Consider the following 24997-nt stretch of genomic DNA (forward strand, 5'->3'; position numbering starts at 1 on the left):
AAAAATCTATAAGTTTTTCCATAATTTGGAAAATATTTTCGAGCAATCTTTGGAATTACCAAGAGAAGGTCATTGTAATTCCCAAATAAAATTGTTTGGAATTTCAGCAGAAAAATCGTCGTAATTTGCATGAGAAACTTCAGAGTTTTCACAAAAAAAAAGTTCTTAATTTCTCAGTCTAGAACAATAAAGATGGCTAGCTTGGCATGGCCAACAATAAAACAGGAAATTTTTAAGAATTTCGGCGGGAGACTAAAGAGTTTTCAAGAAAAAATCTCTGAAATGTTCACGAGAAATTGTCCATAAGTTTAACGGAAACTTTTTTAGAATTTCCGAGGAGGATTGTTCAAAATGTCTCCACGAAAAATTGTTCGAAATTATAGGGTTTCTACGAGAAATTCTTTGTACATTAGACGTTCGATAACTGAAAGTAATTTAACTGCAATGCTTTTAACAGCATTTCGATAGTGACATCAGTTTTGCAGTTATCGAACGGCTGAGCTTCAAAAAGATGTCAATGTCGATGATAGCTGCATAACAATCAGATGCACTTCTGTTCTGACGCCGTCTGACAATTGTTTGCCGTCTTGAATGCGTCACAGTTATCGAACGCCATTGGCTAACTGAAACGAAAACATGTTGCAGTTATCGAAGGTCCAATCTATTGTCCATAAGAAATTGTTGGAAAATGCCATTGGACGCAAGTGACACACGGCCGAACTGGTAATTTGGCCCAAATAGTCTTTTGCACCTAACAGGTCATTTGGCCAAATAGGTCATCAGCCCAAAAATGCTGTTTGGCTGAAATGAAAAAGAACAATTAATACTCTTGCTTGTGCAAACAATAAATTACCAGCAAATTGATTTTAAACGCTTTTCAGAGTGAAATGATTTTTTGGCAAATGAGTGAAATGATACGTTTTAGCATGAAAAACTCAGGCGTGATGCAAATCTTTAAATTCGCAAACGAGTTTGCTCGTGCGGGAGAGCTCGATGAGTGAGTTTTATGAATGATTTTACCAACACTGCAAATGACCCTTGAACAAAATTTCGTAACCTCTCTACTTTTTAAGATGATACTGGCCTTTAAGCCAAAAGTCATCTAACCAAATCCCATTAAGCCGAATTGATATTCGGATAAACGTTTTTTTTTTGGCAAAATGATCAATTCAGCCGAACAACACTTTTCAATGATGGTTGCAGAAAGTACATTTTTGGTCCAAATACAGGCCTGGTAGCGAGTCACTTTTTAGTGACTTGGTCACTATTTTGAGTCTAATCACTAAAAAGTCACTATTTGCATCTAAAAGTCACTAAAGTCACTATTTTTCGGACAGTGGTTACTGAAGTCACTATTTTTGCATTGCCTGTTGTAAAAATGTTCAAAATAAAAATTTTTTTTACCTATTACCATCAACCAAATCGAATGAGAATTTGATAGCAATACATATATAAACTTTGGGAAATATGCATCAAAGAAATTCCAAGTGTGTTGGTCAAATCGAGAGGTTATTTCCGATTCATATCAACTATGATCTATTTCTTCACGAATGGAATTTATTAAAATGCGAAAGTTTAACATCAATTAAAGAATTGAGGAGTAGCGGAACCAGAACCACGTCTGTTAATGAGCGTTAATATCCTCCGGTGACAAAGATAGTGAACAGCCTCAGTTACATCACATGACAATGATGTTTGATGTATCTCAACGTCAGGGAGAGTAATTAACGATAACGGCGTCGATGACAGAAAGTACATTATGATTGTTAAATGGTTGTTAAATCCATTTATGATTGTAAAATTCGCCTTGCGACCCTTCGTGATAAGTATTTCAAAGAATACTCAACAGAAACTCAATAGGAACTTTCCGTGGATATTCCGAACATTTGCCTATAGAAATTTGGAACAACTTCTCGTGAAAAATCTGAAGAGATTCTCATGTAAATCCAAAGAGCTCCTCTTGATAATTCCAAATAGTTCTCAATACTTGAAAGTAGTTTCCGTGGAAAATCTGAAAATAATTTTCGAATAACTATTCTGGAAGAATTGGAAATCTTTCGTTAAAATTTTGAGGCGAAAATCAAAATATACTCCCGTTATTGTCTTGAAAATATCCAAAATGACCAATTCAGCCGAACGACACTTTCGACCGAAAGTCCTTTTCGACCAAACGACTATTTCGGCCGAAGGACATATTCACGATTTTTTTAGCCAAAGGAACAGTTCGACCAAATAGACGAGCTCGGTGGTCTAGTGGCTACTTATAAGCAGGAGGTCGTGGGTTCAATTCCAGGCTCGTCCCTTTCCTACTTTGTATTTCTATCTTAGTTCTTTCTGTATTTCACGTTCTACCAGAACGATTCCTACTGTTATAACCTTCCACACAATCCCAAAACCTCCCGTGGCACCTACGAGAGGTCGTAGAGTTCTCTGCATCTTTCTTAAGTAGGTGTCCAACTAACCTTCCTTCCCCTTCCTCAGCATTCGCAAGGACGTGGCCAGGACAGATCGCGACTATTGGAGGGTGCATTGCTTCCATCTAAGAGATAGTGTCATTCTCGGCCAAATAACTTTTGGCTAGATATCCTAGCGAAGTCTGAAAACATAATGAGATCATATAGAAAACATATTTTGATTTTGACATCAAATTGAGTCATAATTCGTTCTCAAATATGTATAAAACATTATGATTGATTACATATTTTGATCTCATTTTGCTGTAGATTACTAAATTGAATGATATGACATCAAACTGTGTTTTATTTTGTTATCGGAAACCAATTACAAAATTAGTTTTCGATTTGCTCTCATCGACAGCAGGAATAGTTTATGATTGAATGTCACAGTAAGATATTCCTGCTATTGCGTTTTGTTATTTTAACCGTTAAAACGACCAAAAAGATATCAAATTAAGTAAACATAATCGATGATTTCACAACATTAAAAAAAGTTATCGGTTTGCTCGGGAAGGCTTCTACCAAATAGTCTTTTTGATTAAACGACATATTCGGCCTAACAACTTTCAGCCTTGTGGCTTTCTGCCGAACGACTCTTTTCTGATCGAAAATTCAATTTCAATAAGATTTTTTTTTAATTTCAACGGGAACTCCTTCGCAGTTTCACGCTTAGTTTTTACGAAGAGCTTTTCAAAATTTCAACAACATATTGTATGGAATTTCCATGGAAATAATTGGTATCTTCACGAAAAATTCTCTGGAGTTTCAACGTGATGTTTTAGAGATCTATCAGGAAATTATATGGAAATTGCACTGAATCTTTGGAGTTTCCATTTGATTCCAATTTCCATTGAATCGGCGTGGAAAATTATATATCAGCGGCGTGACAAATTTGAAACGGCGGCGCACCGATGTAAAAATGCCGGCGGCGGCGGCGTGCCAAAAACTGACGGCGGCGGCGGCGTGGCGCGGCGGCGCACACCTCTTATGCGCATCTCGATTCGAACGAAATTCTATCGAGTCGAACATGTTTGGCATTACGGCTCTCGATTCGATCTCGAAAATGACTCATCGTTCGAGTATGCTCGAGGAGGTACAAGAATAACGAGATGTTTTGGCATTATAGATTCTCGATAGCACACTGGAAAACGACTCAAGTCGAATGAAAAACACTCGTCACCTTTATAGCTTTCGAATGTTGTTCGAGAGACATTTCTTGCTGAAAGTTTTTAATTATATTTGATATAATGTCTCTACTGGAAGAGAATAAATGTTTCATTATTGTATTTTAATGGAAAGAATGTCATTAGTATACCTACTTTTATAGTTTCCAGAATGCAATATCTAGCTATCCAGAAATCCGCGTAAAAAGACTTCAACTAAAATCGTTTTTTACCGTTTTCACGTATTTCTTGACGCTTTCGATAAACCTCGTGAAAAAGCTTTGGGAAAATCTACGTAAAATAGTTACGTTAAATAAATAAAACGTGCAAGAGATGACCCAAGTGCATTTAAGTAAAACACATGGAAACGTCAAAGTAATTTATTATCGAATCCTTCATTAGCATTAAATTATTTAGCTCAAAATCGGATCTGTGGCATAAACTTGAATAAACATAAAACTTATAGTTTGTGTCGTAACAATATCTCAATTTACAAAACATATCGTACCGGCATTATGTTTAAATCGGTTGCAACTGCTCAATAAATAATATTGCTCTTTATAGTCATTGAGCACAATTTGCTTGTTCTTAAATTAACTGGCAAATAATGGCGTGAAGGATGCCTTTCCAACAGGCAACATGCTACATTGCTACACGCAGATGCAATAGACCAATGCAAGATCTTGACTTAACCTCACTTATTTGACAGTTCACAGAGCTTGTTTACAGGGTGTTAGAATTAAAATCGATCAGCCGGAAATAAAAATCCGTAATTTTTGCTCAAAATCATTTTGATCCGAATATTCTAGTGATATTATTCAATTCCTACCATAAATCAATCACGAAAGACATCAATATTCTTAATTAATCGCAAAGAAGTTTTTCCGGAAGCTGCTCCAGAGACTAAGTCCCGGTAAACAAGCTCTGTGAACTGTCAACCTACGTCATCTTGCACTGGTCTATTATTTCTTATTCCCTCTGTTTACTTACATTCGCCATGCGCTGAAGGTTGTCTCTCCAGCGGGCAGCATACTAAACACGGAGACAGCTATCTCTTATTCGCTCTGTTTACATTTCGTTTGACAGAACATACTCGATTGAGCTAGTACACCACCTTTCGAAATCTTGTACTGCGACTGAATGAAGTCGATCGAAATACATAATGCCGCATTTTTTTCGAAACGAATGCAAAAACGTACGAATCGAGTGATTCGATTCGAGATGCACAATGCCACCCCAGCTTTCTGAATGATTCACCAACGGCGGTGTGTCGTCTGTCTCTTTCCGTCCTTCGGAAAATTCAGATTGTGTTAGTGCAACACCGGGCAATATCACAAACACTCATTTAAAAAATACGGATTTATGTAGTGGTGTGTTGCCAACCTTCATTCCTCCTTAATATTCTGCAGAGTCAAGGCACTCATACTCATTATACTCATATTTGAACACCAGAAATACCAGAAGCTCCAATCCTAGCATATACGTTTTTAGTTGTTAAGTGAACGAAGAACGGCAGACAGCTTTTCCCTTGAAGATCCAATAAATGAGCCGGAACGTCGGGCAATGCGAATATAAATCCGTTTGTATTAATCAGACCGAAAAAGCCAAAATATATCAATAAACACCCCAGTCGGATTGTAATCATATTCATTATATTAATTTCCAAAAACAAACCAAACGCCGTAAAATGATGCATTTTTGAATTGGTTTTTTATTTTCAAAAAGGACCTAATTTTTTTAAGCAATCTACCTATGAACTTATAATACATTTTTGATGGATCTGTTTTTAATCTCGCTCACATAATAGGTGTAATGAAGTTTTCAATTTTTAATATTTGTGCTAATAAATCATCATCAGTTTTCAATATTTGTGCTAATAAATCATCATCCACAGACAAACAAACATAACCCTCGTCAATCGCTAACTCGTGGCACGCGCCACGTTTTTGCTCGAGTTTGACGTTTGCTCACTGCCGCCATCTGGTTCGTGATTTGCACAACTAACTGAAATCAACAGATGTCGTTAGTGTTTGAACGACGATGAATTTGATGTTCAATGTGGTATGTCTGTGCATCATCTCTTAAGATCACTGAAATAGAATTGTTTCGTTAGCGTGGACGTGTCAGTAGGAGCCTGTCCGACCCTGAAAAAGTACAAATTCAGATGAATAATTGTTAATCAACTAACAAAAAAATACTAAAAACATTCACCTTGCATCGCTAAAATGGTTTCGCAAAAGCCGCATTATTTCTAAAACTTCCATTCCGTGAGTCCTTTCGATGAGTTTAAAAAACGTTTGAATAAACGTTGTACCGCTCGTTTCGTCTCTAAATGAAACGGTACCTGTAAGAACAATGAAATAAGTTCGATGTGAGAATGATTCTCTAGTAATTATGCTACCTACCCTCATAAGTGCTGAAACACTTCAAGATATCGAACTTGTTGGTTGCTGTGAGTACATAATCAGTTTCCATCTTTGCATCGCCCTTGCATGCGTTGACGAGGAAGATTTTCGGCTTTCCCTTTAATGAATCATTCATTAATGTAGGCTCCACAATGGCGCTATCCAGCTGGTAACAACCGTCGACAGCTAAAATCTGATCGTTAGCTTTTCCGTGGCTCATAATAATGACGATTAAACAGGAGTATTTATGAAATTTTTTCTGTCGAACTTAACGTAAAGCAATCAGTTGTGAGATCAATTGTAGCATAGCATTCCTCGATTACCTATGTTCATTCTGTTGCCTACTTTCCTCACGGTGAAGTCTTCGCAAATGTCCGCTATTTTCGCGTTATAGCCTTTGAAAAATGTTTTGATCAGCATGAGGTCATATTCACTGCCTTTCCTGAAGAGAGCTTTGTCCTTTTTGAATGTATGGTGGAATATCAAGACGTAGGCTGGTTTGCTAAGGTTGTACCGTTCCTGCTGCGAAGTGATGAACCTAAAATGTTTATGACAATAAAGAGTGAGTGCTAGCAATGGACCCCGTGCGTATAATGGACCCCCTGAACAAAACCCCAAATTACACGCTGGAATCGACTATTTTCTGCAAACCTCCGTCGGGTAGAGTTGCTTCATTTAACAGGACAGCAGTTCCATACATTTGTAAATAATGGACAGGGAAACATGAATTTAGTTATATTGACTAATTTGTAAATGTAAATACGCTAAAGGGTCCATTACTAGCACACAAGGTGGGGTCCATAATAGGCACAAGGAACATGTTGTGTTAAAAACTTCTCGTAGTTGGGGTTTTTCAAGCAACTCGACTTAAATATATTTATCCATTAAAATCATTAATAACATTAAAGGAAACATAACCTTACAAATTGGTCTTCAATTGACTTGATAGCAGCGCACTTAGGCAGATTTTATTTAGTTGTGGGATAACTGTAATTATTTCAAGATTATTTCAATGTATTTTAAGGTGTGTCTTGTCCTAACTCACAGTTTTACGTTCAATGTGAATATGCATATAGGGAAGTCACGTATTGTTTGTCCCACGTTTCTTGTGTGTTCCTATTTAAATAATAATTAAGCGTTATTTCAAAGCAAATTTAATTAGAAAATATTATGTTTACCACTTTAAGTAGAAACACATAAGTATAAAAGAAATTAGTATAATTCGATAGTTCATTCCAATATAAATTCTTCAGAATTCGTACAAATCACCAATCAAATAAACGTTTACCCAACTTCTTTTCTTTTAGACAATGCTTTCCTAATGCTTGTCAACTCATGACACTAGATCTGTCATAACAATATAAAGGGGCTATCGCTCGACGCAACACCCCACCCCGTTATACACAATCTTTAGTTAGTCTTACTTTCTTCTTGTATGTCGAGTAATGCCACTTTTGTTGAAGCCCTTTGAAGTACACCTGAATCTGTCTTTCCTAACTTGCCCTTTCCTAATTTTCTACTTTCCTAACTTGGCCCTCAGGTGCCGCATATGCTTTCACCGCTCGTCCACGTATCCATCCATTTTGAACACCTTCATCAACGATGATGACCAAGTCCCCAACTTTTAGTGGGCGCATCTCTGTAAACCATTTTGTTCTAGGAGCTATTCTGCCGCTAACCGCAAGTCGAGCACATCTGTATATGGACGCCCATATACAGATGTGCTCTATTTGCGGTTAGCGGCAGTATTGGTCGGTAGACATGCTTCAATCCACGTCTTCCAAAACTGATCGAGAAGGTTATTAAGGCGTTTCCAGTTCATCTTCAGGGAAGCGGAATTCCCAACAGATATTTTGGCAGCGATATTGGCTCCGCTTGAGTCCATCAATAAGAAACTGTTTGGTGTCCTGGTTAGGGTCATCTAGTGCCACAAATGTCAAGGGGTGTGAATTCACAACCATTTCAGCTTCCAAGAGAAATGTGGTAAACTCTTCGTCGTCGAATTTATCTCGATGACACAATGATTTGAAAGCCTCTTTTACGGAGCGAACCTTTCGGCCAAATGACTCTTTCGACCAAATGACCCATTCGGCCAAACGACCCTTTCGGCCAAATGACCCTTTAGGCCAAACGGGGAAGGGTCGTTTGGCCGAAATGATCATTTGGCCGAAAGGGTCGTTTGGCCGAATGCCACTAGGCCGAACAAACCATTAGGTCGAAAGGCTGATTTGGCCGAACGGGTCATTTGGCCGAAAGGGTCATTTGGCCGAAAGGGTCGTTTGGTCGAAAGGGTCATTTAGCCGAAAGGATCATTAGGCCGAATGAGTCAAACGGCCCTTTCGGCCAAATGACCTTTTGGCCAAATGACCTTTCTGCCAAAAGACCTTTTGGCCAAATGGCCCTTTCTGCCAAAAGACCCTTTCGACCAATACAGTCAAAGCAGCCATTAACGACGCAGCGGAGAACAACGTCGGGTATATGGGACGAATACGACGGAACGATTGGTTCGACGAAGAGTGCAGGCAGATTCTGGAGGAGAAGGACGCAGCGCGGACGGTCGCGCTACAGCAAGGTACCCGGCAGAACATGGAACGTTATAGACGGAATCGGAGACAGCAGACCCGCCTTTTTCAGGAGAAGAAACGCCGCCTGGAAGACACGGAGTGCGAGGAGATGGAACAGCTGTGCCGTTCTCAAGAAACACGCAAATTCTATCAGAAGCTCAACGCATCCCGCAAAGGCTTCGTGCCGCGAGCCGAAATGTGCAGGGATAATGGAGAGGGGAGCTGCAAAATGGTGGGTTGACATCAAGGAAGGAGCGCCGAACAGAGCTCTGGTCCCCACAAGTTCCTATCTCACACTTCTACGGGTCGTCCGATGACAAAAGACCGCCAGCTAAGGGTTGTGTACTTGGCTGGTAGTGCAGCCTGGACACTGTTGTCCATCTGACATCAGCTAGAGTGAGAAGGTACGACTCGAGCGTCTGTTTACCAACCGGTTCGGCTCAAACAGCGTCTGCCTGGTACCCAGCGTCTGATTAACGGAATGCTGTATCGCGTCTGCTATACCTAAGGTGGCAGCCCCACTAGCGCGATGTAGGTAATGCGACCCCGGTAAGGTAGCTTACTGAAGCCTCTCAAATACCACGAAAAATGAAGATAGAAAAAAAGAGAACGTTAGTTTTGGCAACAACGAAATAAGTACTATGATTGGAAAACCGGTACCTGGAATGTCAGGACCCTAAATGAACCTGGACGAGTGAGCCTTATGGCTCGCGAACAGCAGAAGGTGAACATGGCCACTATTCAAGAAGTCCGATGGCCCAGATCCGGAGAACGTGAATTCAGAGCCGTGGACCCCACGACCAACACTGCATCAAAATACAGCATCTATCAAGGCGGTGGCGAAAAGGCAGAGCATGGAGCTGTTTCGTAGTGATGGGCAAGCAGATGAAGCAAGTGATGAGGTGGAAACCCATTAGCGAACGAATCTGTGTGTCAAGGATACGGGGCAAATTCTTTAATTATAGCCTAATCAACGTTTACGCACCGAAAAACGATAAATCCGATGACGTGAAGGACACGTTTTATGAAAATTGTTATCGGAGACGCTAACGCTCAGGAGAGGACTTTTTTCGTCCCATAATCGGTAGTGAGAGCCTTCACTTCGCTACCAATGTCAACGGCCTACGGCTAGTAAATATTGCTGCTGCCAGAGGGATGGCCATCAGTAGCACCTACTTTGCACGAAAGAACATCCGAAAGCACACCCACCTGGAGACACCCAAATGGTGAAACTTGCAACCAGATAGACCATGTGCTGGTGGATGGGCGCCATTTCTCGGATGTTATCGATTTGCGGACAATCCGAGGTCCGAACACTCTGATCACTACCTCGTTGTCAGTAAAATTCGAGTACGGTTGTCAACTGTATCGAACGAAAAATCATAACGAATGATGCGATTACAATATCCAGCGATTGTTGGCGAAAGGAGTATCGGCTGAGTACCGCAAGATGCACGACGAACGGATAAGTGCAATCAACGTTAGCAAAAACATCAACGATCTATGAGAGTCGATCCAAAGAGCGGTGAGCACAACAGCACGAGAAGTGGTAGGCACTGCACAGAGGCGACCCAGCACGGGTTGGTTCGATGTGGAGTGTCAGAGAGTGACAGACGAGAAGAACGTTGCCAGAAGCCGGATGTTGGTGTGGGGTACCCGATCGAATAGAGATCGGTACAAGGAAGCAATAGCAGCCGAAAAACGAACCCATTGCAGGAAGAAAAAATAATACGAAGAACAAGTTATTAGTGAGGCGCAGGAAAAATGGAGCAGAACAATATGCGGAGGTTTTATGAGTCAATGGCGTGCGGAGAAAGACAGCGCCATCTCCCGTCATGTGCAACGACAAAAAAGGGAATTTGCTGACAGATAAAACTGAAGTGGCTGCCAGGTGGAAGCCTTCGAGACTTTGTTGAATGGAGGAAGTGACGGTGCATCGGTGAACAGAATACATATTAGCGACGATGGACAAGCTGTGGAGTCACCTACACTAGATGAGGTTAAAAAAGCTGTTGAAGAGCTGAAAAACAATAAGGCTGTGGGGAGGGACCAGCTCCCGGCTGAACTTCTCAAACACGGCAGTGAGCAGCTTTATGAAGTTCTGCACCATATTATGTCGAAAATATGGGAAGACGAGGAAATGCCTGCTAGCTAGTTGGACGGCCTTATTTGCCCTCTATTTCAGAAAGGGCACAGACTGGAGTGCGCCAATTATCGAGGAATAACCCTCCTTAATTCGGCGTTCAAAATTCTGTCCCGTATTCTGTTCAACAGATTGAGAAGCAGGTTTTCGTGAGGGCCGATCAACGACGGATCAAATGTTTACCCTGAGACAGATCCTTGATAAAATCCGGGAGTACAACTTGCAGACATACCATCTGGTTATTGATTTCAAGGCGGTGTACGATTCAGTTAAATGGAATGAATTATGGCAAATTATGCTAGAACATGGTTTTCCGGCGAAACTGATACGGCTGATTTGTATAACGTAACAGGGAGACAGCGAGGATTGGACTTACGATCAATACCAGCAAAACGAAGTACATGGTCGCTGGCAATCAACGTGGGTTCATTAGTGGTGGTGGTAGCGAAATGGTGCTGGATGGTGAAAAATTTGAAGTGATAGAAAAATTTGTGTATTCTGCAAACGAAGACGAAATTCGCGTTATATACTAGTCTGCTTCTTCCGGTTGCATTATACGGCCACGAAACATGGATGTTAAAGGAGGCAGATCGGAGAGCTTTCGGAGTGTTTGAGCGTAAACGTCGGTAAACAGGAGAACGGTATCAGGCGGCGTCGCATAAATCACGAATTGTACCAGGTGTATAAAGGGCTGGATATTATGAGGCTTATACAACACGGTAGACTACGGTGGGCTGGTCACGTTGTTCGTTTGCCGGAAGAACGTCAAGCGAAGATAATATTTTGTAGAAATCCCGGAAGAGGCCGCGTACACGATGGCTTTTTGCAGTTGAAGAGAATCTGAGGGCGCTCAATGTTCAGAGTGACTGGAAGCGATTGGCCCAGGATCAAGTCTAGTAGAGAAGGATACTCCATTCGGCGTAGGTTCACCGAAGAGCTGTAGCCCATCAATGAATAAAAATGATAATCGTAATAGAAAAAGAAAATTCGAATCAATTTTGGGAAGCGCCCATTTCTATATGACAATAAAACGTCATACGGCGTGACATCAGATCCGAACGATTGATGCGTCGACTACCCATCACTAATGTAACATGTTCATGAAGGACATACATACGGGTACATGGACCACGGCTTTCTCAGTTTTTCGGCAGATGTTGATATCAGCTGAAGGCATCCGGATGGAGAATGCTTCGCTCTGACATTGGTAAGTGGGTGGCGCCGCCCCCATTAGTCGGAGCGTTGGAGCTACAGAACGACCCTTCTTTGCAGAAGGACTGCTCCGTTCCGACTCGGGTAAGCGGGTGGCACCGCCCCTGTTAGTCAAAGCGTGGGAGATATAGGATCACAATAAAAATTAACCTTTGATAGGTGGCCAATATGCCAAAAGTATATTGCAACACGATGAACTCAGCTGATGTATGTATGTGTGTAATAGACCCATTTTTTAAAATTTAGTAATTAACAATTTTTCACAGAACACTGCATGGGGAGTTTGATTCCATTATTTATTATTGCAGAAAGGTGAGGTTCGTTCTAGAAGAAAACATTGTTGCCTTTCTCGTACAACAAAGTTGTACCGAAAGGCTATCATTTCACTCCGAAAACGAACTTTTAATAAGAGTTCCGGAGACCCATAGTGTTATATACCAATCGATTCAACTCGAAGAGTTGAACAAATGTCTGTCTGTCCGTGTGTGTGTTTGTGTGTGCACAAAATGCCATAAAAACATTAGCCAATTTTTCATATAGTAACTCTTAACCAATTTTTTGCAACATTTTTTCCATCCGACAGAGACTAAAACGCTGTTGATCACTATTGAATTTCATAATAATTGCTAACTGCAAAAAAAAATAATAATATTAAAATAGTGATGAGACATAGTCACATAGAACAACTAAACTTGAAATATTTACTTCGTTTGGCAATAGAAAACTTATTTCACAAAATACTGCAAGAAGGTGATGTTTGGAATCAGAAAAGTTTTGAAAAACATAAAGAACAGCAAATTTAGTTACGATTAAGATACCTAACTCACAATAAGTAATTGTGATAACAGAAAATAATATTTTATTCATTTTTTGAAAATGGAAAAACTGATCAATGTTACCCCCGGTGATCAATGTTCCCCCGGATTACGGTACTAAAAAGTTGTGTGAACCATCTGGCGCCAGAACAAGTTACATGATTCTAAAACACCCCTAGAAAAAACACATTTTCTCAAATAACTTTCCAATTTTAAGAGATAGAGCTTCGCAATGTTCTACAACAACGTGTATTTTTGTTAGCTAAAGAACTTTTTAGAAGTTATGCTCAAAACACTGATTTTAGGAAACTTTTCACAGAAAACGTCACATATCTCGTGCTATATAAGTTACAGGGATGGGGTGTCTTTGGCAAAGTGGCTTTAAATACCATCCGCCGCAACTTTCCTGGAGACACTAGGGTCATATCTGGTTTGGATGGTTAAGCAATATTTTTATCTCACTTTTAGGTGGATTAATCATTTTACAGATTTTCTCAAAAAAGCCCCTTTTCATACTTAACGTCTTCTCCAAACAAACTACAGCGAAAAATTCCTGGAATACTCCTGTCGGAATTCCTGGAGGATTCCATTCGGAATCTCCAGAAGATTCTCATTGGAATCCCTTCAACATTTCCGTCGGAGTCTCAGGTGGATTGCCTTCAGAATACCTGGAGGTTCCCTTCGGTAGGCTTGGAGGATTACCATCGGAATTCCCGGAGGAATGTTGCATTTTTTTCTCATTTGAGATTGATAGAATTTTTATAAAATATGCAAACATATCCATCGCCTACCGGTGGGAACCTGACGGCGGTTCGTCACATATTGTCCTTTGAGTGTGCAGGACAAAGTTGAGCGCTACTACACTTAGATGCAATAGCCATCTTCTTCTTCCTATCTTCTTATTGGCAATACATGCCCACACTGCGACAGAGCACTTCCACAGTTATTAAATGCGAGGTTTCTAAGCCAAGTTACCATTTTTGCATTCGTATATCATGAGGCTAACACTTTTATGCCCAGGGAAGTCGAGACAATTACCAATCCAAAAATTGCCTAGACCGGCACCGGGAATCGAACCCAGCCACTCTCAGCATGGTCTTGCTTTGTAGCCGCGCGTCTTACCGCACGGATAAGGAGGGCCCACAATGCAATAGCCATACGCTACCTATTTGAGTCGTTGTAGCAATCATAGGCTGGTAACAGAAAGCACGTGCTTGCGAAAAAAGAATGTGGGTGAGTGTGACTGATCCGCAATTGCGTTAGGTGGTTGGATCGTATCTATCACATTATTTACCACTAAGAAAGCTTAATGGTGTCGTTCGAGAATTGTTCGAGACTTTTAAAAAGAAGCTCAAAATAAATTAAAAATATATGCAGGGGCTATAGCCTTCCCTAGGCATAGGGGCTAGTTACGCCAATGATTTTATGTTTGCTTATGAAATCAAGATAGGGAGCGGGACCCCCTATTCCCGTCCACAACGTTAATAACTCGATCGCGTTCCAACCGAATGGCATGATTTTTTGTACATCACTAGATATCGACAGAAACTAACCATGTACTAAAAAACAAGTAATTCGGTTTTAATGCTCCCGCGTAATGAACGTTGTGGACGGGAATAGGGGGTGCTGCTTGAATGGTTCTCTACCCTATCTACTACTGCGTGTAGCAGCATTGTTATCATTCCTAACGCATTTACCTTTGTTAGATAAAGCTGGTTCCTAGGAAACCACGGTTGGAGCGCTTTGTTGCGATTTATTTCTACATTATAAGCATGTATTGAAAACTTTTTAAAACTTCTTCTCGTTAGGGTACTCACCTTGGAATTTGAGCGAATTTGGCTGATCCATAACCTTTTGCATCTTGAAAATAAGAGGTACTGGTGGAAGATGCGGTTGGTTTCAACCAACTGAGACGGGGTGTTTCTCGAGCGCTTTCAAATATGTCTGTTCTACTAAGAGCCGGAACTAATTGATTTCTGCCGTTGCCGCTGGACGACGGGAGCGGATCTTGTAGAGATCGATTCAACGGAGAATTTCTGACAAACATGTCATTTCTACAAGCTATCCTTGTGCGATCATACACTGGTTGATAGCCAGCCGATCTTTGGGATTTTGAACTTGTGCCGAACGTCGCTCTGTTTGAAGCCACTGAAGATTCAGGAGGACTTCCAGATCCCAGAGTTAATGTTTGTTTCACAATTTTGCTGCTGACCGTTTCTGTTGTCTTCATTGTCTCCGTCGTCATCTGTTGGAAATATCTGGTTCGCGCTTTTGAAGACTCGTCAGACATTTTTCACGTTTCTACGGAATCGAACAAACAAAGAATGAATCATTAGACCCTGAAGGGGGGACCACACTTTCAGGGCGGCAGAAATAGACTGACTAGCGGTGAAACAGCTGATATCTTATCAGATATCAAGCGTTCGTGTACGGTCGGTAAAATTATTTGCGAGGGGTACGCAACACAACTGTTCGATTTGTTTGGCCAACTCGTAAATTAGGCTGTTTCAAATAAACAGTTAAAATAGGATTGAATACGATACTGTTATTTTCAACTGTTAAGCTAAAGATTATCACATCTAGGGCATATTCATATAATATATTGGTTACCTAATTATTATGCCATGTTCATGTGATCAGTGAAAATACAGATTCTAGTGTAAGAAGGTAAAACGAACCTCATTGGGGCACAAACTTCCACAATGGAACAATCCTGAAAAAAGGAGAAAAGCTTGATACGATTTTTTTTTAAATTTGGGGAAAAACATGGGATGGCTTCAACAATGTTTCTTAAAACACGAAATTCTAAAACTTTGTCGAAAATCAGAACATTGTTTTCGACGTAGAACTACGTCTGTCTTTTCTACATTGGGATACACTTTACGATTGCAAAAAATCGAAAACGTCACTAAAATATCCAATCTATTAGCATTTCTTTACTTATTAATTGAATTTTGAAATTGAGAATTAATTATTAAAATTACACTGCACGACAAATTATGAAAAACTTCCTCGGTTCAAGATAATGAATAAATAAAGAATGAAATAAATAAATAAATAAGTTGTCATTTCCTCTCAGACAATATAACTCACGAACGAATGGACCAAATTGCAAGATTTCCTCACCGATCGGTTCGTCTTGGGATCAGCTGTGTTTTTATGTACTTAGAATTGAGCAATTTGACGGGGATAGGAAATTGTCAAAATGCAACGGTTCTGAAGAAAACCATGAAGCTCAACGAACTAAAATCGAACTAGAGTGCGACGCTGCAATCAACTGAACGATTGACAGTTCGGACAAAAAATAAACAACCCGTACAAGATCGGGCACATTCGGCTGTAAATCTATATACATAAAAATAAATTTCTGTCTGTCCGAACCTTATAGACTCCAAAACTACTGTACCGATCGGCGTGAAAATTTGTATGCAGAGGTTTTTGGAGCCGGGGAAGGTTCTTAAGATGGCTCGAGTCCTTTGGAAAGGGGGCTCCCATGCAAATGAAACAGAAATTCCTGCATAACTTGAGAACCAAGCAGAGAATAAATCAATTTTAGGCGAAACGAAGTTCGTCGGGTCTGCTAGTAAATAAATAACAGTAAGGAACTTCAAATCATTCGCAGATTTTGGTGAAATTTCACCGAAATCTCAATCGCAAAACTGTTCGCTAAAAAATTTTAAGGATTTTCGGTGATTTTATTATTATAATGTTTCGGCACTTCCTCAGCAAGCGTGCTGGGAATTTTCACCTACCCCGGGCAATCTGAATGCCAAAGGGGATTAGGCTCTGTGGATCTCATTCGCCGGTTGACTTAAAATCCTATAATAAACGTTTGCACCGGATGTATCAGTTATGGTGGTTCAGGAATCATCGATGCTGCTAGTTCCAAGAACCACTGTCTTTGGATGCTATGGAGGTTATGTGATAGTTCCAGCTCTCCTAAGGATCTCAGAAGAGATTTCAGGACGATTCCGGTTGCTGAGATAACAACCGGAATTATACGCACGTCCTCCAGGTGCCACATCTGCTTCAACTCCTCCGCCAAGTCGTGGTACTTCGTTATCTTGTTGGAGATTTTTATTTGGACATTATGGTCTAGCGGTACAGCAATGTCGATGATGGTTACCCGCTTCATCTTGTTGTCGTAGACCACAATACCGGGACAGGCACATATTTGTAGTAGGCGACAAACTGATCAACCAAGTTGTGCCTTAAAGCAAGCCTTTGGTGTGCACAATCTTGGCGACCGAAATAGGCTGAATAGCCAAGGCTGAGCATCCGGACACGATATGCTTGATCGTTTCTCCTACTACTAAATTGCACTTCCTGCAGCGGTCCTCCACGTTTTCGTGCAATATATAGTGCCGATAGTTCTTCGTCGCAATTACCCGGTCCTGGATGGCTACCATGAATCCTTCTGTTTCCGAGAAGAGTTCACCCCGCACCAGCCACGTATTCGACGCCGCTTTGTCGATATATTCCAGCTCCAGTTGATGGGGGTGCGTCCCATGTAACTCCTTCTGCTTCCACGATGCGATCATCTCGTCGACAGATTTGATGTCGCAATTCAGCTGATAGTCCTCCTGCGCCAGATGCAGGGCACTGAATCCGTGGTCAGCTTCACACACAGCGCGATAGATTTCGTGGCGGTTCTGGCTTTCCACGAAGTATCTTCGCAACTGCTGGATCTGGGAAACACATAGTGTTTGAATATCGGTAACGCCTCTTCCTACTGTACGTGGCAGGGTGACTCTCTCAATAGACGATTTTGGATGGCGCATACGATGCTTAGTGAACGCCACTCGTACTGCTCGTTCTAACGCCTCCAAGTCAGTCTTGGTCCACTTCACCACCCCGAAACTGTATGTCAACAAGGGCACAGCAAACGTGTTTATCGCCTTGACGTTGTTGCCGGCCGACAAGAGGCTCTTCAAAATACCGTTGACACGATGCAACAACTTTTCCTGCAGCTCTTTCTTGATCTTCGTATGGCGAATTCCTTTTAGTTGCAGGAAACCTAGGAAATTGTACGCTTCGCCTTCAATCATGTTTCGAATCTCCTCCTGTTCGTTGACGCGGAAACTGTCGGCATCCACCAGGTGACCCCGGTGTAGATGTATGGATCGACATTTATCGATACCAAACTCCATCCGGACGTCGTTGCTGAATACCGTTACAAGCCGCAGAAATTGGTGCAGCTTCTCAACAGATTCCGCAAACAGCTTCAAGTCGTCCATAAAGAAGGTGTGGGTAATGTTTGTACTCCTCTCCCCACTCTTCAAATGATAGCCATAGTTGTGTTGGTTGAGTGCTCTGCTAAGAGGGTTCATGGCAAGGCAAAACCATAGAGGACTAAAGGTATCGCCTTGGAATATGCCCCTCCTGATGCTAAGAGTCCTGGACCGTAACACCTTTTCTCCGTCGGTAATGTGTAGGGATGTGGTCCACATCCCCATAGCGTGCTGCATTAGCCTGATGACGTTACCGTCTATCTTATTTAACTGCAGTACCTTAAGAAGGTACGAGTGAGGTACTGAGTCGTATGCCTTTTATAGTCGATATACACCATGCTCAGGTTTCTTTGCCCAACAACGACTGCATCAATGATGGCATGATCCTTGCAGCCTCGTGTGTTGCGTCGACAACCTTTTTCCTCGGTCATCAGGTTGTTGACGTCGCAATGGTTCCGCATCCTCCTCGCTATTGCCGATGACAGCACTTTGTACATACTCGAGGGGCACGTTATTGGTCTGTACTTGGCTGGGTTCAAAGTGTTCCGATCCTTCGGCAGAAGATAAATGACACCCCTTGTGATGAATTCCGGTAGCTGCCCGGGGTTATCTTGTACCGTGTTGAAGCATTCCGCCATCCGCCCGTGGAAAGTTGTGAGTTTTTTATACCAGAAATTATGCACAAAATCGGGTCCTGGTGCAGCCCAATTCCTGGTATACCGAGTAGCCTCACGTATGTCTTGGGCGGTCACGTTGATAGCGGTCATGTTTCCAATTCCACCACAATATCGCCGTTGTGTATGACGGGGTTCTCCCATAGATTGGACCAAAACTGCGTGACTTCTCCAATCTCCGGAAGGCCCTCGCCAAAGTCGGCTTTATCGTTTCGGATGTGGTTGAAGAAATCCCTTTCGTTGATGTTGAACATTCGATTTTGCTCCTTCCTCTTCGAACATTCTCCATAACGTCGCAGTCGTTTAGCAAGAGCACTCAACCGCTGTACATGGGTGTCGAGGATCTCAGTTATGTTCGCCTCGGTGAGATCACGGTGTTCTGTGGGTTTCACAATTTCAGCAACATTCCGAACTAGCCTGGTTGATCGATTCCCCTGCTTGTACTGTGTTAATCGACCAACCTTTGACCGCAGTGTGGCGATGCGGGTCTCCAGACGTCGCATCCACGCGGGTTTTCGTGGTTTGGGGCGTGCGCGTCCATCACTCTCACCTTGTGGGCGCGTTGGCAATCCCAAGGAAAGCGAAATTGATTCGTGTTGATTACCTACCGGGAACTGTGCGTAGTCTATAAATGATTATAAGATAGCCAGTCCAGTCAGTCAAATACAGATCTCCAAACGAACAAGACTGTATCTTTTCGCCAAAATAAAATCGTTGTCAAATACCGAGCCAATCTAGTTCAAATTTCTACATAGAAAAGTGGTCCTTCGAACCGGATCGATTGGCTGCGTTTCGCTTCGGTCGAAAGTAAAGTACTGCGTTGGTGTCGTACTGTATTGAGTAATAGTGCCGGGGAAAGAACAAACCTACAGTGCGAGTGCGCTATTGAATCAAACTTTGAAGTTATCTCGAACGCTATAGTGGATCGAACCGTAAAAGAAATTATTCGCAAAAGTGTTATCCGCATTGATCGTTAAAATAAGTGCATCAAAAAGGCTGCCAAAAAGATTGGCGCCAGAACGTGGATAGTTCAGCCACATGTGAAGAAGCTGGCGTGGCTTGGGTACCAACAATAGAATCGTGGATAATAGCGATCGTCACAAAGGGCGATCATCTCTGGCACGCCGCCGGTCAATCCATTGATGCTGATTGATGAGGTAAGCGAGTAGAAGCATGCGACTAACCCTTTCGGTGGAGTGAACACAAGCGATATTAAATTGGATAAAATTGAGAATTAGGCTGTACGGTTTGCGAATTTCATTAACACGAGGTGGTGGCTAAATATTTCTCGTGAGGAATTAGAGCTTCCAGTGGTTTCAAGATCGAGTCATACTGTTCCAAGCGGAGCACATTTTGCACCAATTTTGAGACATTTCCGTTGCTTATGAAAGTGGGCAATGGCTCCGGATCTGAGAGCATTGAGCAAGCAGGAGCGTTTATACTTCGACACGTTGAATAATGTGGCTAAATTTATTGGCGGCTACGATGAAGCGCGGGATAAGGGTGAGATTGTTGGATGGATAAATCGCTTGGAGGGAATTTTTGAAAAGTTTCTGAAGATTCGTCTTGAAATAGACTTGCTGCAAGATGAAGATTCAGTTACCGCAGACGAAGACGAAAAGGCTAGTCGTGCTTCACGTGATAAATTTGGGATTCCTGGGAAAATTTGGGAAAAGGGATTCCTCGTTAATGCTGAACGAAAAGCTAACCCTATACCTACCAGTAGTGTGTTGGATCCTGCTAGTTCGAGTTCTAAGACTTGTCAAACAGCTAGAATAAAACTTCCTGAAGTAAAACTTCCTTCTTTTGATGGTTCAGTCACGGAGTGGCTGACTTTTCGGGACACATTCAAGAGTCTCATCGATTCTAATCCGAATCTATCGGATGTGGATAAGTTTTCTTATCTTATCGCATCACTGACAAAAGACGCAAGGCGGTTGGTTGAATCGATCGACATTACCGATGCAAATTATGTCATTGCATGGCAAGCTTTGACCAAACGCTTCGATAATAAAAAGTTAGTGGTGAAAACCTACTTGGATGCGCTTCTTTCTGTGGAATCGATGAAGCGGGAAAGTTACGAGTCCCTTTCGCGACTAGTCGATGACTTTGAACGTAATCTGCAGATAATCGAGAAGATGAATATCGATACAAAGGGTTGGAGTGTCCTTCTTGCACACATGGTGTGCTCTCGTCTCGATACGTCGACACTAAAATCACAGACAAACAGACATAACACATTGAACATTCACTCATCAAATTCATCGTCGTTCAAACACTAACGACATCTGTTGATTTCAGTTAGTTGGGCAAATCACGAACCAGATGGCGGTAGTGAGCAAACGTCAATCTCGAGCAAAAACGATGCACGCGCCACGAGTGTTCGATTGGCCAACTAATGATTATTTAAATTGACCAGTAAATCAATGAACGGTGGAAATTTGACGAGTGTTATGTCTGTTTGTCTGTGCTAAAACAATGGGAAAATCATCACAAATCCACAGACGTACCACAGTACCAACAGCTGATCGAGTTCTCGCGTTTTCATTGCATCGTTCTCCAATTAATCGCTCCCGGGAAGCCGAATTTTCCCGAACTCCCTCGATCTGAACCCGGTCGAGTGCAGAAATTCAAGACCAGCAGTGTACATACCATCGTCAGGTCATCCTCAAAGCCATGCGTTTTCTGCAATTTATCCGCCCATTCGCCGTTCAAATGTGATGCTGCCCGTTTCTGAACGCTACGATTTGGTGAAGAAAAGGTCTCTCTGCATCAACTGCCTATCCGCGGATCACCAAGTTAGAAGCTGTTCGTCGGGTTCCTGTCGTGTTTGTGGTCAAAAGCACCATACCATGCTCCACCATCAAGCTCCAATTCGCAACCCTACGCAACCACAGCAATCCAAACATACCGCAAGCCAACCCACCACAACCCAAACTCATTCTCAAATCTCAATAGCTCCAGCCATGTCATCAAACGCAAGTAAGACTTCCTCGCCAACACCTCTCGTCAACCAATCCTGCCCCACTACCGGTTCGCTAAGTCATTGTTCTACATCCTCTGTGGACAACGTTCGCCGTATTCCGTCAACCGTGCTATTGCAGACGGCGCTTGTGAAGGTCGTCGATTCATCCAAGAATATCCTGTGGGCCAGAGCATTACTCGATCCCGCTTCGCAGCTGAACATCATGTCCGAAGGTTTCGCTCAACGCTTACAAGTCCAAAGAATCAAGGAGAAACACTTCGTTGGCGGGATCGGACAATCGTTGGTCGCTTCCACCTACTCCCTCTTAGTATACGTTCAGTCGCATTGCTGCAGCTTCCGTACTCAACTAAAGTTCCACGTGCTTCCATCGAAAAGTATTGATGTGGCCGAATGGAGCTGGCCCTCTAACGTAGTCTTAGCAGATCCACAGTACAACCAACCAGCAGCAGTGGACATGATTATAGGAGTGGATGCCTATTACGATCTTCTTCTCGATGGACTCATCCGACTGGGTCCCGGAAGACCTGTTTTGCAGAATACCCTACTGGGTTGAGTCGTTTCCGGACGAGTTGGAGATGGCCGACCAAATCCAGAAATTATTAGCGTAGTAAACGTCTGTAGTACACAAGAGGTACACAAGAGGCCCTGTGTCTGTAGTACACAAGAGGTACACAAGGGTAAGACGCGCGGCTACAAAGCAAGACCATGCTGAGGGTGGCTGGGTTCGATTCCCGGTGCCGGTCTAGGCAATTTTCGGATTGAAAATTGTCTCGACTTCCCTGGGCATAAAAGTATCATCGTGTTAGCCTCATGATATACGAATGCAAAAAATGGGAACCTGGCTAAGAAACCTCGCAGTTAAAAAAAACTGTGGAAGTGCTTAATGAACACTAAGCTGCGAGGCGGCTCTGTCCCAGTGTGGGGATGTAATGCCAAGAAGAAGAAGAAGAAGAAGTACACAAGATCTGGATGAACAACTGTCCAGATTTTGGGAGCTGGAATCATGCCAGTCTTCTAGTACAATGTCAGTAGAAGAATCGGAATGCGAAGCTCACTTCGCCGCCACCACAAGAAGAAATAAAGTTGGCCGGTTCGTGGTGCAGCTCCCAAAGAAGCCATCCGTCCTATCTCTGATGGGAAATTCGTACGAAATAGCCAGGAGCCGCTTTCTCGCAGTTGAACGTCGATTACAAGCTCGTCACCTGCTCAAGGCCGCCTACTCGGCCTTAATCGAGGAATACGAACTTTTGGGTCACATGAAGGAAGTTACTGATACCACCCAACCTACTGTGCATCGCCCGTATTACCTCCCACATCACTGCATCGAACGCCCAGACAGCCCAGTTTTCGATGCGTCATGCGTAACAGACACCAACATCTCTCTAAATAACGCGCTGATGGTAGGTCCAGGCGTGCAAGGTGATCTATTCTCCATTACCATTCGGTGGCGTACTCATCAGTACGTCATAATTGCGGACATTGAGAAAATGTACCGCCAGATCCAGATACATCCATCGGACCATTGTCTTCAGCGAATTCTCTGGAGAAACGACCCGTCGGAGCCGATTCGTACCTTCAGCTCACGACAATGACTTACGGAACTTCAGCTGCGCCGTATTTGGCGACACGATGCCTGCAGGAGCTCTCGAAGCTAGGTCGTCGTGAATACTCGTTAGCTGCAGAAGCCGTTGGAGAAGACTTCTACATGGATGACCTCATATCCGGTAGCAACTCCATCGAACATGGAAAGAACCTGTGCATTCAGCTCCTTCAGCTGGTGGGTTTCCACTGCGCAAGTGGTCATTTAATTCACCAGCCATACTTGGTCACATTCCGGAGCGGAGTGTAAAATAATCGAAACTTTTTGGTGAAGCACACTTTTCTTCATTTGTCAGCTCACTTCCAGACACATTCATAGTCGGCTCTGGACTGTCAATATTCGGTTGAATATTAGTCATTAAATATTTATGCATTTTCTACAAATTGATAAATGTTATGGAATCTGAACACGTTTTAAATGAGTAAAGTAATTTATCACTTAGAACTGAATCCGATTTGCATCCGCGAGGCACTTTCTACGGTAAACATCAATATAAACAATGTTAATTATGTTTTTTTCTGCACACAGTAAGCACACTCAGTGACAGTCGAATGAATGAGTTTGAGGAGTAGTCATCTGATTATGTCATTCTATGTTTTGAATAATCATGCGATGTTTGTCAATATTCGGACTAAAGTTGCTTCATGAAGATTAGCATTTTAAGCTCTGTTCCGGAGTCACTTCGAGATGAACGCACCGTGCTAGGCCTGGATCCGGGAGCTTCCATCAAGACTCTCGGGTTGAAGTGGGAACCAGCGTCCGATCGCTTCGGATTTCACGTTCCAAAATGGAAAACTGATATTAGTATATCCAAACGACAGGTAGTATCCGATACTTCCAGCCTGTTCGATCCGTTGGGGTTTATTGGACCCGTAATAGTAGTTGCCAAACTGTTCGTACAGGAACTCTGGAGAAACAAACGTTCATGGGACGAGCCACTCGAAGACGAGCTTCAACAACACTGGTTGCAGTTCCGATCTGAACTAGCAACAATCGAAACAATCGTCGTTTCTCGCTGGGTTGTTCCCATCGTCAACCGGTCTAATATCGAATTCCACGGTTTTTGTCACGCCTCCGAGAAGGCGTATGGGGCATGTATCTACCTCCGCGCCGTCTCTACCACCGGTGAAACATCTTTGCGACTACTAACCTCCAAATCAAAACTTGTGCTTTTGGGGAACAGCAAGAAACAGAAAAAGGTTTGTCTTGCGCGAATAGAACTTTCCTCGGCGTTGCTTTTAGGCGAATAGGGTGTCTGAAATACAGCACCATACAGATGGTGGACTTTGGGTCCACGTGCCTGGGAACGAGAACCCGGCGGATATAATATGTCGTGGTATGCTGGCAACGGAACTCAAGGCTGGTACCGTCTAGTAGAATGGACCACCTTGGCTCAGCCAACCGAACAGATTCTGGCCACCGCTCGTTCGGCCAACACCTGAAGCTTTTCTCGCCGAAGAGCTGGAAGAACGAGCCGTATCTCTTCCAATTCGAATTCAAACTCCAAATGCTATCTTCAGTCTTCGCTCGTTCTATGCTGGCCTCATATCACTGTTGGCATATTTTCTAAGATTTAGTCACAACTGTAGGCAAAGAAATCCCATCGAACGAAGAACCGGTTCTCTCCACACCTATTAACGCAAGGCAGCGCTAAAGGTCTTGGTTCGCCTAACTTAAGGGGAGTCGTTGATAGACGACACTCAAGCCGTAGCTACTTACGGAGAAGTAAAGCCCAACTCCAGTTTAAA

General features: G+C 42.6%; 3 protein-coding genes across 3 annotated transcripts in view; 2 read left to right on the forward strand and 1 right to left on the reverse strand.

Moving 5' to 3' along the window:
* Positions 1-24997, forward strand: part of LOC134227381 (uncharacterized) — an 831489-nt gene that overhangs the window by 73307 nt on the left and 733185 nt on the right. The gene's annotated exons all lie outside the window — the stretch shown is intronic.
* Positions 5315-15115, reverse strand: LOC134227342 (caspase-3-like). The gene is made up of 5 exons (XM_062708745.1): positions 14576-15115; positions 6348-6562; positions 6025-6291; positions 5831-5963; positions 5315-5763 (listed from the first exon to the last, which is right to left on the reverse strand). The coding sequence occupies exons 1-5, from the start codon at positions 15046-15048 to the stop codon at positions 5694-5696; spliced, it is 1158 nt and encodes a 385-aa protein (XP_062564729.1). The 5' UTR covers positions 15049-15115; the 3' UTR covers positions 5315-5693.
* On the forward strand, positions 22672-23241 carry LOC134222369 (uncharacterized). Its single transcript, XM_062701526.1, has one exon. It carries the CDS (start codon positions 22672-22674, stop codon positions 23239-23241), a length of 570 nt encoding a protein of 189 aa, XP_062557510.1.

The sequence above is a fragment of the Armigeres subalbatus genome, chromosome 3 (genome assembly GCF_024139115.2).
Source record: "Armigeres subalbatus isolate Guangzhou_Male chromosome 3, GZ_Asu_2, whole genome shotgun sequence".
Classification (NCBI taxonomy): domain Eukaryota; kingdom Metazoa; phylum Arthropoda; class Insecta; order Diptera; family Culicidae; genus Armigeres; species Armigeres subalbatus.